Genomic DNA, 13088 nt, shown 5'->3' with positions numbered 1-13088 from the left:
TTAAAACATACATAAAATAAAATTTACCATTTTAACCATTTCCAAGCATACAGTTCAGTACTTGCACAGGCATTTAGTGCATTCACTTTGTTGTGCAATCATCATCACGATCCACCTCCAGAACTTTTTCATCTTCCCTAACTGAAACTGTACCCATTAAATAATTACTACCCATTCTACCTCCCCCCAGCCCCTGGCAACCACTATCCTACTTTCTGTCTCTGTGAATCTGACTAGTCTAAGTACTTCATATGAATGAAATTATACATATTTGTCCTTTTATTTCACTTAGCATAATGCCCTCAAGGTCCATCCATGTCACAAATGGCAGGATTTCCTTCTTATGGCTGACTAATATTCATTGTGTGTATATTTATGTATGTATATGCCACATTTTCTTTATCCATTTATCTGTCAACAGAAACGTAAGTTGTTTCCATGTCTTGGCTGTTGTAAACAATAGTCTTGTCACCTACTCTTGTTTAATCTTTCTTTTTAATATTATCTTACCCTTCTTCCCATTCTTTTTCCTAAATTGAGGCCTTTGTGATCATTTCCTTGGCCTAATTAGAATAGTCTTCTGATCTTATAATTTTTATTCTCACACATCTTTAGTTATCTGCTATTTTGCTACTGATGTGATCATTAAAAGTTGCAAATCAGAACATAATATTTTCCTGTTTCAAAATTCTCTTTTGGGTACTTAAAATAATTAAAAGTTGTTAACACAGTAAAGCTTCTACCAACCTTACTAGCCATCCGTCTGTCTATATATACTTAACTGTTGATAGTTTCATTGCTGCATCAGGGTTTTCATGCCCTTGCACATGCTGCTTTCACTGTCTACAGTATCTTGCTCACATCATCTTGCTCATCTTGAAGGCTCAGCTCAAATGTCACCTCTTTTTTTTTTTTTCTTTTTTTTTGCTGCTGGAACGTCCCCGACCAGGGATCGATCCTGCGTGCCCCTCAGTGGAAGCGCGGAGTCTTAACCACTGGACCACCAGGGAAACCCCGTCACCTCTTTTTATATTTAGCGTTTCTGCATTATCCCTACCCCAGTAGGCTTGCCATTCACTCCTTTGTGCATCCATGATACCCTGTAGGACTTCTCCTTTGTACCCAAAGTCCTTTATTATATTTTTCACATGTATGTTTCCTGCCATTTCAAAGGCAGGATCTATGTCTTTACTCATGTTTCTATTCCCAACATATGGGAAAAAGTGAAAAAGAGTACATGATCAGCTTTGTAACCATTGGCATTTTGGTCTGTCTTGTTAATAGAACAGTGAACTACTGATGAGATGTTGCACTTCAGTCACAATATTGCTATAACAAATTCCTGGAGAATCTCACCTTGTGAAATTCCTGGGGAATTTGAAAAATTTTAATAGTAATTATTGGAGTTATTGTTTACAGCAAAATTGATAGAATCACTGATGAATTCTATTGGTCTTCCTGTATCAGAAATTACTAGTTAAAGGTTTTTATTTGTTGCAGCAAATAAATATATATGAAATATTTATAGTTGACAAGTAGATTGAAAATACATTGTGGGGAAATGCTCACATTATTTTTCTTCATCATCTCTCGTCACACTAATTAACATAAATATTAGTTATTTCCCCCTAAACTTTGGCAAGAAAGGATTCTGAAAACCTTTTATTTTCCTTTGAGATGCTCTCATTGCCAGTAGTGGCCAGCTGTGGTAAAACAGTCCTGTTGCTTTAGATAATTAAAGTTTGGTAGATTAAATTGTAAAAAGCCCAGTGAAGCATACATTTGAGATTTAGAATTGTTTTTTCTTTTCAGTAATTATTTTGCTGTAGATACTGCATCAGCCATAGCCATTGCTCTGATGACATTTGGCACTATGTATCCCATGAGTGTGTACAGTGGGAAAGTATTACTCCAGGTAAGGCTCTTCTTTCAATATGCATGCTTAAAATTAGCTATGTTCTTTTACCAGATTATAAAACAATATGGGTTCTTCTACCAGATGATGAAATTTTTAGCTACTGGAGGGCACTGTTGGAAATGAAGCCAAACAATAATCTCTGAAATTTGAATAGTAAGAACCAGATGGTACTTCCCTGGTGGCGCAGTGGTTAAGAATCCGCCTGCCAATGCAGGGGACATGGGTTTGAGCCCTGGTCTGGGAAGATCGCACGTGCCGCGGAGCAGCTAAGCCTGTGCGCCACAACTATCGAGCCTGCACTCTAGAGCCTGTGCTCTGCAACAAGGAAAGCCACCGCAGTGAGAAGCCCTTGCACCAAAATGAAGAGTATCTCCCGCTCACTGCAACTAGAGAAAGCCCGCATGCAGCAACAAAGACCCAGCTCAGCCAAAAATAAATAAATAAATAAATGTATTTTTTAAAAAAAGAACCAGATGAAGTTCTATTGATGCACAAAATAGGCACAGATCTTCATGTAGTTGTAAGGCAAAAGCATAAATGAAAATATTTTGCCTCTAATAATGTTTCAAGTGAAAACAATATTACTTAAAATCTTTTTTAGATATTCATTTTCCCCTAATAAATGTGCTTTGGCTATTGTATAATCTGGTTATGATTGTTTTCTTATTTTCTATTCTTGAATTAGTGAGACTTTTAAATTTAAAATGCGAAATCACTACTTATTGAAACAATAGGAACACCTGTAGACAAGCACCTGAATAGAAAGGTAGTTTCCCAGGACTAGATGAATGTGTAAGCACTGCTTTTCCTTCTGTCTTTCCCTCATGCCTTTTCTAAAACTTATGGGTTGTATCTCCCTCTCCAGAAGCAGTAATAACAATTAGATTAGTTTTATAGTGTTATGCCTTATACAAAATTTTACTTTCTTAAAGATTTTTTTATTGATTATTTGGTTCTAGAGATAGCAGCTTTTTTGCAATATAAGAAATAAGCATGGGCTGATTTCTGATGCTGCTTTATTAGTGGGTCAATTAAAGCCTTTCTTCCCTAAATCATGATAGGGCACATGTGAAACAAAGCAAAGGCTGGTGTAAAACCCAATTTTTTTAGTGTCAGTACTACTGTTGCAAAAGGTTTTTCTCTCTCTAGATTCATATTTTATTTTATTTTTTTCCGCAGACAACACCACCCCATGTTATTGGTCAGTTGGACAAACTCATCAGAGAGGTAAGATGGAATAATAAGTAAAATCATTTTAATTTATAATTAGAGAATGCAAAGAGTGGGTACAAATAATTTCAACTCTTTCTAGAATTTTATTTTAGGGAAGTTTTTGTTCTTTACAATGATATAGTAGGAGACATGACATAGTGACAAAAATAGAACAATTTGACGAATTGCGCAGTCTGGAAGCCAGATTCACTTGAAATATTGGGTTGGCCAGAAAGTTCATTTGAATTTTTCCATAAGATGTTATGAAAAACCGGAACGACCTTTTTGGCCAACCCAATAAGTGTAGACGGTAATGGTCTAAAGGCCACACTATTTGTTATATAAATGCTGTGATTTTTATGATTTTGTATTCAAACCTAGGATTTTGATTACGTCAGAGGCCACCTTTACATGGTGATTGCTTCAGCACCTAATATCTTGATCTGTAGGTTTAGATTTTGTATTGTTATAAAATGCCAACTGTTAACTAATGAAGGAATAAGATAATCAAATTATTTGAATGTTGAGAGTGTTTTAAACTATTGGTTGTCAGTATCACAGAGGCCACTTTGATCAATATAGCTGGCCACTTGCTTCAGCTAGTGGGGTCTGTGCCACTGTATCAATGGGCCACACACTGTATATCTGGCCTTGGAATTTCCTTTTGGCCCATATCCAAATAACATCCTGTATTGTACAGAAATTTGTTAAAAGGGGATCCGGAGAAAGGAATGATTGAGAAGACAAAAACATTCTGATACCACAAGTGCTGAATATAAATATATACTATACTAATAAGATGAAAAGAACTACACACTGTTGAACAGGGTGTGAATGAGGGAAGTAAAGACCTGATTCTTGAGGGATTGGTGCAGAGAATAAACTGGAAAAGAAGGCCCTGGCTTAGTATTGAACAAGCAGAAATGGTATCTGGAGTGAATGGTCTGGGACTTCTCTTGGCTAGTAAGTGTCTTCAGGCAGGGTTTGGCCATGTCATTTCTAGGCTTACAGCAAATCCATAATGTGACTGAATTGTGTTGGATATGTCAAATACAAAAGCCCTATTTCTGTGTTTTTGATTAGGTATCTACGTTGGATGGAGTTTTGGAAGTCCGAAATGAGCATTTTTGGACCCTAGGTTTTGGCTCATTGGTATGCTTTCTATATATTACTTTAGTTTAAACATAGTTTAAAACATAGTTATAAAACAAAGTTTATAAACTGAGTTTATACTTTTTAAAACTGAAAAAAGTATTTCTTTAAAATTTTTGTAGATCCTTTGATTCCCATTTCTGTTCAATAAAGTAAAAAATGTAGATGGATTTAGTAACCTAATTGAGAATTGTTTTTCTTCTTTCATTTTTTTCCTTTCAAACTAAATGATCGCAATACTGGGCTGTCCAAAAAAGAAAAATCCATAGTCATACATTCCTAAATACAAAAATGTTGCAGAAGTAAAATGTCCAATTATTTTCTTTTTTATTACCATTCTTATTTTGGATATTTTTGCTGAATTTGTTAAAGAGTTATAATAACAGCTGCTTCAGCATAAAATTCCGTGTTTTCTAGTCCAATTTAGACCTCATTACCAAAGAGATTTTGTTATGGCATGATTTTATTCCTGTGTCAGGAATGATGAGGAAAATACAGGAAAGTACCCAGAAAAAACAAATTTAAACAACCATAATCCTATTGATGTTTTGGTATTAATACTTGTATACTTACTCTCTTTAGAAAATGAGGTCATGCTGTTTTATAATCTGCTCTTTTCACTTAATATATAATGAACAGTTTTCTATGTTATTAAATACTACTCTTCTACAATATCATTTTTAAAAAGAAAATAGGATTTGACTTTTGTAGCATAACACAGATTTCAGAGGTAGGCAGATTAGGGTTGGTCCAACAGCTCAATGATATCACTACTTTGCAGTCTTTAGTTTCAGGCTTATACTCTTTTAGCAAAAAATGGCTGCTTCATCTCTTCCTTTTCTTTCTCTTCCCCTCTCTAGTCTTTTGGATATCTAAAACTCATTCTCTAGTAAATTCTTCAGGAAAGGCCCTTGGGAACAATATTCCCTAAATTTTTGAATGTTGAAAACAGTTGTGAACATTATACTTGAAAATCATTTAGCCGGATATAAAATCCTGAGCACATATTTTATTTCCTTGAGTTTCTTAAATATATTACTCCATTTTCCTCTGGCATAAAGCATTATGGTGATAAAGCCTGATCATACATAGTCTGATTTTTTTTTCACCTTTATATGTGACTTGATCTTTTTGCTTCTATACCTAAAAGATTTTTAAAAATTAATTAATTTATTTTTTGGCGGCATTGGGTCTTCGTTGCTGCGTGCAGGCTTTCTCTAGTTGCGGCAAGTGGGGGCTTTTCTTGTTGCAGAACATGGGCTCTAGGTGTGGGGGCTTTAGTAGTTGCAGCACATGGACTCAGTAGTTGCAGCTCGAGGGCCCTAGAGCACGTGGGCTTCAGTAGTTGCAGAACGTGGGCTCAGTAGTTGCAGGTAGCGAGCTCTAGAGTGCAGGCTCAGTAGTTGTGGCACATGGGCTTAGTAGCTCTGCGGCATGTGGGATCTTCCCAGACCAAGGATCGAACCTCCAGAATTTTCATTTAACACCCCTGGAAAAAACGTGAGCCCAGTTATTCTTCTTAACCACTGCACTACCAGGGAAGCCTTCCTTGGTTAAATTTATTCCTAGATATTTTATCCTTTTTGATTCAGTTGTAAGTGGGATTTTCTTGATTTTCCTTTTTGATAGTTCATTATTAGTATATAGAAATGCAACAGATTTCTATATATTAGTTTTATATCCTGAAACTTTACTGAATTCATTTATTAGTTCTAATAGTTTTTTGGTGGAGTCTTTAGGGTTTTCTATATATAGTATCATGTCTTCTGCAAATAGTGATAATTTTACTTCTTCCCTTCCAATTTGGATGCATCTTATGTCTTATTCTCCTCTGATTGTTGTGGCTAGGACTTCTAATACTATGTTAAATAGAAATGTCAAGAGTGGGCATCCTTGTCTTATTCCTGATCTTAGAGGAAAAACTTTCAGCTTTTCATCATTGAGTATGATGTTAGCTGTGTGTTTGTCATAAATGGCCTTTATTATTTTGATATATGTTCCCTATATACCAACTTTGTCGAGAGTTTTTATCATAAATGGTGTTGAATTTTGTCAAATGCTTTTTCTTCATCTATTGAGATGATCATGTGATATCATTCTTGGTATTTTTCTGTGTGTGTGTTTTAATCAAACTATGAACATTGTTGTACCTGTTATTTTACTATCTTTTAAAGACAAAATGTATGATGAACATCTTATCAAGTTAATAAGCATACTTATAACCATCATTGTAATGCCTGGTGCTCTGTATCCTAGTATCCTAGGCTAGAAACCTTGAGATCATCTTTGATGACTTCATCTCCCTCATTCATTATATCCAGTTGAGAATTAAGATCGCCCATGGAATATCATGAATCCATCTGTCCCTCTCTGGTCCCACTATATCTGTCCTATCTCAGCCTTCTTCATTTCTAACCTAGACTGTTGCAGTCATTTCCTAACTAATTAGCAATTATCCATAACTGTAATTTTCTGAACACTAATTATTTTACTTCTGTTTGCTTGCTGCAACTAAAACTCCTTACTCATGGTTTTTAGAACCCCCTCCTAGCCTTTCTTTTTACCTTTATTACCTGACCTATCTTTCTTCTTTCTGTTCTTCCTTTCCTTATTTGTTTCCTCCTTTCCTCTTCCTTTTCTTCCTGTCTTTTCTCTCTTTCATTGTTTTTCTGCTCCCTGAAATATTGTACTTCTTTTTATATAATAATATTGCTTATTCTTGCCCAAACATGCCATGGGTTTTAATTGCTATTCCCTCAGCTTAGAATGCCTGTCTCCGCCTTTTGAAATTTCATTTGACCACCAACCCAGATCAAATGCCATCTTCTTTTGAAGTCTTCCTCAATTGAATTAATACCTGCATTTTCTGACCTTTCAGTGCATTTTCCATATACTTCATTTGTATTCTGCCTTGTGTTACAACATGTCTGCCTTCCTCCTACATGGATTTCTTTTTTTAATATTTTAAAAAGTCACATTTTATTTAGAGTCATAAATTATTTTATTAACTCTTTACATTGATAATTACTACTAAGTAGTCTTTAAGGAATATCACGACATTAAGTTTTCTCTTGTTTTAAAGAAAATACCAAGTAATGTTACAACCAAATCATAAATAAAATGTTCATTTCTAATGGAATTTTCAGTAGTATAATTCTAAGCAGTCTCTTTCATATGATTTTGTCCCTTTTAGGCTGGATCTGTTCACGTGAGAATTCGACGAGATGCAAATGAACAAATGGTTCTTGCTCATGTGACCAACAGGCTGTACACACTAGTATCTACTCTGACTGTTCAGATTTTCAAGGATGATTGGATCAGGCCTGCCTTACTGTCTGGGCCTGTTGCAGCCAATGTCCTAAACTTTTCAGATCATCACATAATCCCAATGCCTCCTTTAAAGGGTACTGATGATTCCAACCCTGTTACATCAACTCCAGCTAAACCCAGTAGTCCACCTCCAGAATTTTCATTTAACACCCCTGGAAAAAACGTGAGCCCAGTTATTCTTCTTAATACTCAAACAAGACCTTATGGTTTGGGTCTTAATCATGGACACACACCTTATAGCAGCATGCTTAATCAAGGACTTGGAGTTCCAGGAATTGGAGCAACCCAAGGATTCAGGACTGGTTTTACAAATATACCAAGTAGATATGGAACTAACAATAGAATTGGACAACCAAGACCATGATGTACTATAATTTAATTTATTTTTATGAGGAATATTGACTCCTTGGCTTTCAGTTTGTTTAGTAATCCAACGTTGCATCGACTGTTAAATCATTTAATTAGAGAATAGTAGGTTTGTTCACATTTCATGAAACCAATGAAACTATATTTTTGTAAAATGTATTTGGGGCAGTGAGAACCTTCTAAATGTTATAGGCTTTAAATAGGCTTCCTTTAGAAAGCTGTTTCTCTAAATTTGAATTTTGCTATCTTTGGTTTCGTAGTTGACTGCAGTGTGATATAACACTACCTTTATAAGAGAGCCACTTGATGGAGTGGATCTGTCACATTATTAAAAATATAATACTTTCTTCAGTGAAATTTATAAACATGCTTCTTGAGTACACATTTTAGGAAAAGAAAAAATCCATTTTAAAAGTAAAAGTCTCTTTTATAGATTTTCCAAACATAATTGCTACATTTTCCTTTGAGGTCCTCCTGAATTATGTCTTGCAAAGTAGAAGCAAACATTTTTATCAGAAATTTTAAAACATATTTTACCATCTGGCACAATTTAAAATTTTTACTTATCAGTTTTTTAATAGTTTTTCTCATTAAAAAATTTCAGTACATTTGTAAGTGGCCCATCATTCTCAAAGTGTTTTATTTTGGTTAAATAATACCAAATCCTTAGGTGATATGCAGTGAAGGAATCCCAGTTTTCTGTCTTACATTTAACCAAATACTGACATAATGATAGATTTATCTTTTTTGTCACCTTTTCATTGGTTGACTTTAATTCCTCATTTTATTAACAAAATATATCACATATATTACCAAAATAGGTGGAATTCCATACGCAGTAATACGTTTAATCTTTTTTCAAAGTTGCATGAACAATTTGAGTTTACATTATATAATTTTACCAAAACATAGTGGACCCTAGGTTATAGAATACAGTATTGTTATATCTGCATTAGGCAGTTTCTAACTTACTTTGTTTTGCTTTATTGAAAAGTGAATCAAAGTGTGAGAATCATGTAAATTATTTTTAAATTATTTTCCAAATGCAAATGTTAAGGACTTTCTAACATGGCCAGCATTACTTATAAAAAGTATAACAAGCAGCCATCACAGATTACCTATGAGATTTTTTTTTCATTTTATCATGAGTTTTATAATTAGGTTTTAAAAACGGATTTTGAGAGTGGATTCAACTTTTCTAGAATCCAGTACTCCTGAAGATTTCTGACATTTCCAGCCATCAGCAGCTATCTAGAGAAGATTTTTTTTTTTTTAGATTTTGCAAGTTTCTTCAATAAACTCATCCTCTTTTAAATATGAGCAACACTCCCAAATCCTGTTTCTTTACAGTAGAATCATAAACATCTAAGAAGCCATCTCTGTCAAGCAGAATTGTAGTCATCCTGTGATAAGTGACAATGTCCCAAATAACTTTTGCTTGATGAGGAGTTGATCATTGTCTTTGACATCTGCAACCCTGTTCAGGCACTTGACCTGCTGAAGAAATAGAGCCCACGCTACCTTGACTGCCGGGGAAAGTGAAACTTTGTAAAATGTGATAAGGCAACCTGTTCCTTGACATTTGTCTTATGTTCTCCAACTATTACTATACCTATTATTGGTCTACTATTACAGGGTGATTTTTCCTCCATTGACCTCATCTAAACGTGAATTCGGGTCATGCATGAAATCTGAAGAACTGCCGTGTACTGAGTGATGATTAAGAGGTATGTGCTGCCATGCTATGCATGTCTTCTCCATCTCCAGGGGATTTTTAAAGTGCCCAGGTACTGAACACAGTTCTGTGAGATGTTAAATGCCTATTTCCTCAACACCCATTTAGAGGTAACACCTGTGCAATTAATTGTCCTTCCAAAGGTGCTTTGATACCCACCTACACTATTTGAGAAGTTGCATATGGGTTCTGAAAGAATTGGCTCTACTTGCTGAAATTCAGTATTGCCAACTGCTTCAGGTGACATTGTTCCAGGCATTATTATATAAAGAAGTCTTATTTGCCAAGATCTGACCAGGTTCTGGATATGAAAATAAGAAGCTTGCCCAGCATAGGCCTAGATGTAGTAGCCTTACTAGTAAATCTTGCCACAGAGTTACTTGAAGCTAGACAAAGAAGCAAGTTTGAATTAAGTACTTGACCCATGGTTTGTGATTAAGAGCAAGCTTCATGGAATATGATTAATCCTGTTTGAGAAATTGCTATCATTTAACTTCTGTGAGGTTTCTCATCTGTAAAGTTAGGGTGGGAGATGAAGTAGTTGATCTGGAAACTATGAGCTCTAAAATTGTATGACTAAATCTGCCGAATATATGCCCACTTGTGAAACGGAATATTGTACCTAGTATTTCTTTGCAGTGACTACCTCAGCATTCAGGCCAAGTGTTACCTATGCCAATACCCGAGCCATTAATTGGAGATGCCATGAGAGCAGAGGGTAAACTACAGGTTGACACCATTTTGGTTTTTGTTTATTTCAGACTTGCCTCGACTTAAATCTGTTTAGATTAAACAGATTTTTCTTAGACTTCTTTCTTTGTAGGGAAGGATTATTTTTGGAGGTGGTGGGGAAAAGATTAGGGCAGGGTACCCTTAGCTTCCATAGGGTACAAAGTAATGGGGTCCATTTTTTCTTTCTTCCTTAATCTCTGAAGTCACAGATGGAATTACATACACGTGTCAGCAACTGGTTTAGCTACTCATTCAAGCCTCTGATTTAGCTACTCATAAACTGCCAATTTTTTGCTTAACTAAAGATTGCTGATCTTTTTGGGGAATCTGATCTGCTTCTTATGTAAGAAAATACTTTTTAAATTCCAAATTGTTTGAATTAAACTGTTTGAATAAAGAACATACATGGAGTTTTCTCTCTGCTTTTAAATAATTTTGGCCTGTTCTTTATTGGTAACTTTATCCCATATTCAGCAAATGCTTGTTGAGAGTATAGTACATGCCAGGCCCTGTACTAAGTAAATGTGCATACAGTATATAAATTTTGCTGATCTGCTATTCTTGAGACCAAAGGGAATACAAGGATAAACAGGAGTCCCCTTCAACTAACTGATACTCCTAGTAGAAGTGATGGGACACCAGAACTATTTATAGATGTCAAGTTAAACTCCCTCCCATTTCCTCCTCTTCTTTGGGCTCATTTTCTTGGCATCCTCCTCTTTTCCTTCTCCTTTTTATTTGAATGATGAAACTAAGAAAGTAGATTTCCATGGAAGAGGCCAGCTAGGGAGGTGATGGTGCCACACATCATCCTGATATCAGTAAAAGAAGAAAAAGTTTAGAAGGGGTGAGTTAGGCAGACACTGAAGGATATTTTTTAGGTGTATAGTGGATTGCCATTTACTTTCAGACTCTTGGACTAGATGAGCAAAGATTTTTAAATCACCAGGCTGAAAGTAATGGGGTCCCCAGAGCATTCATGGGCTTAGGGTACCCTTTATTTAAGCAGTTACTAGTTTAAAAGCACCTTTAATAACACTGACATCATAGTCATCAAATTGCCACCCAACAAGCCTAGCTTCTTGGAGAAAAGTTAATTTGGATAACGCATGGCTAAGCTTTCTGACTAATGATGCATCAGGTAAAAGTCTTTTAGTACTGAAGTCAAAAAACACCAATTGCTTAAGATTCTCAAATACACTCATGAAGGCAAGCCATCCATCACTGCTCACACAATTTCCTGCCAAATCCAGCTGTTGGAAGTTTTTCAGAGGGTTCTTTTCAAAAAATGCACCTGAATAAAAAGATAGAAATAAGTATGTTAGCTGGAAGCAAAACAGCTTTTTTTTTTTTTTTAAGAGACCATGTTTGGACTAGTGCTTTGCTTAAGAAAGAAATCAGAATTCTCTGTAGTTAGAGCAGTGATTGTGAACCTGGTCCTTTATATTTGCAAATTATATTTTTCCTAAAATGTAAGGGAATCTGATAAATAGTAATTAGTATAGCAAACCAATATAAATGAATTATATATTTTTCCCTTTTCCTGACTCTTCCAGGAAATGGAAAATTGCATAAAAATTGAGGTATGAGAGATGCAATTAAAATATTCAGTACCTGTTTTCAAAACTGGAGTCGGAGTTCAACAATATTAGGTCATTTCCTCTTCTGAAGAAGCAAACACTACCTAACTATTGTTTCTTTGGATATGGAATATTCCTAACTGTGAACTTGAGTAAGTAAGTTCCTTCAGTATCTCAAGATTTGGAGCTTTGGGCTTATTTTTAACCCTCCCTAGACTCCTCAGGAACTTACTCTTTTCCTTACAGAATAGGGCACTCTAAAATACCTGCTACAAAGGGAAAGTAAACATCCTAGCCATTACCATGAAATCAAAGATAACACCCTAAGGAATGGAGGAGTAAAGAAAAAGTAGGTTTCTGGGTCTGAAAGACTACACAGAGCAAAGCCACCCCAACTGCCTGGACTGCCCACTTCTGAGTATTATAGGAGAGGGGTTCTGTGTTCTGTAAGCCAAGGTGTGGTTGAGTCTTTTGTTACACCAGCTTAGCCTGTGCCCAGCCTAGCTCATACATAGGGCCTCACTTTCTCCTCTCTTTCTCCTTCCCATAATGAGCCCTTCTCTCTTCCTTATAGGTAACTTTCTTCCTGCTCTCTCTTATCCCTCATGTTCAAGTCCTTTCTGCCTCTGCTCTCTTTCCCATATGCTTCCCAGCATGGCATGTGGTCAGTCAAAATACTGGTTGCCAATTAGCGTGTCTGTATATAAGGCTCCTTCCCCAAAGAGCAACTTCATTTCTCCTTCCCAACTAGTAGAACAGATTTCACCACCTAAAAGGAACTTTAACAGAGAAGAATTTCAAGCCCATTCCATCCTCAGAGGGTAAGCTCTTTATACAGGCTGTCTGCCAAGCTTAAAGAATAAGAGAGCTTCTTGCATAATTACTAGAATGTGCACAAGCAAAAGAACCAAGAACAAGCAATATAATCCATAATCAAGGGCATGCATTTTGTTCATTTAATCTGCAGAGGAGCAGACTACTGAGAAAAGAGGAATCTGTGACATTTAGAGCTGTAGGCTATACGTGGGCTGTGGAGAACACAAGTGGCTCGATCCAAATTTCA

General features: G+C 35.7%; 2 protein-coding genes across 11 annotated transcripts in view; one reads left to right on the top strand and one right to left on the bottom strand.

Annotated features, from left to right (window-relative positions):
• Nucleotides 1-13088, top strand: part of SLC30A6 (solute carrier family 30 member 6) — a 51930-nt gene that overhangs the window by 23995 nt on the left and 14847 nt on the right. For 5 of the 8 annotated variants that reach the window (XM_004268196.3, XM_033425242.2, XM_033425243.2 and 2 more), the window contains 4 exons: nucleotides 1813-1915; nucleotides 3098-3145; nucleotides 4214-4282; nucleotides 7476-10855. In XM_004268196.3, the coding sequence (XP_004268244.1) occupies nucleotides 1813-1915; nucleotides 3098-3145; nucleotides 4214-4282; nucleotides 7476-7976 (721 nt within the window). In that variant the 3' untranslated portion in view covers nucleotides 7977-10855. Of the gene's footprint in view, nucleotides 1-1812; nucleotides 1916-3097; nucleotides 3146-4213; nucleotides 4283-7475; nucleotides 10856-13088 lie in introns of those variants that run through there. The other 3 variants (XR_007471025.1, XR_007471024.1, XR_007471023.1) reach the window with 1 other exon arrangement.
• NLRC4 (NLR family CARD domain containing 4) overlaps nucleotides 9265-13088 on the bottom strand; it is a 36259-nt gene continuing 32435 nt past the window's right edge. For 2 of the 3 annotated variants that reach the window (XM_033425238.2, XM_033425239.2), the window contains one exon: nucleotides 11428-11739. In XM_033425238.2, the coding sequence (XP_033281129.1) occupies nucleotides 11447-11739 (293 nt within the window). In that variant the 3' untranslated portion in view covers nucleotides 11428-11446. Of the gene's footprint in view, nucleotides 11258-11427; nucleotides 11740-13088 lie in introns of those variants that run through there. The other variant, XM_033425240.2, reaches the window with a different exon arrangement.

The sequence above is a fragment of the Orcinus orca genome, chromosome 13 (assembly GCF_937001465.1).
Source record: "Orcinus orca chromosome 13, mOrcOrc1.1, whole genome shotgun sequence".
In the NCBI taxonomy this organism is placed as follows: Eukaryota; Metazoa; Chordata; class Mammalia; order Artiodactyla; family Delphinidae; genus Orcinus; species Orcinus orca.
The sequence above is the reverse complement of the archived record's forward strand: the minus strand, read 5'-3'. Positions and strand labels throughout refer to the sequence as shown.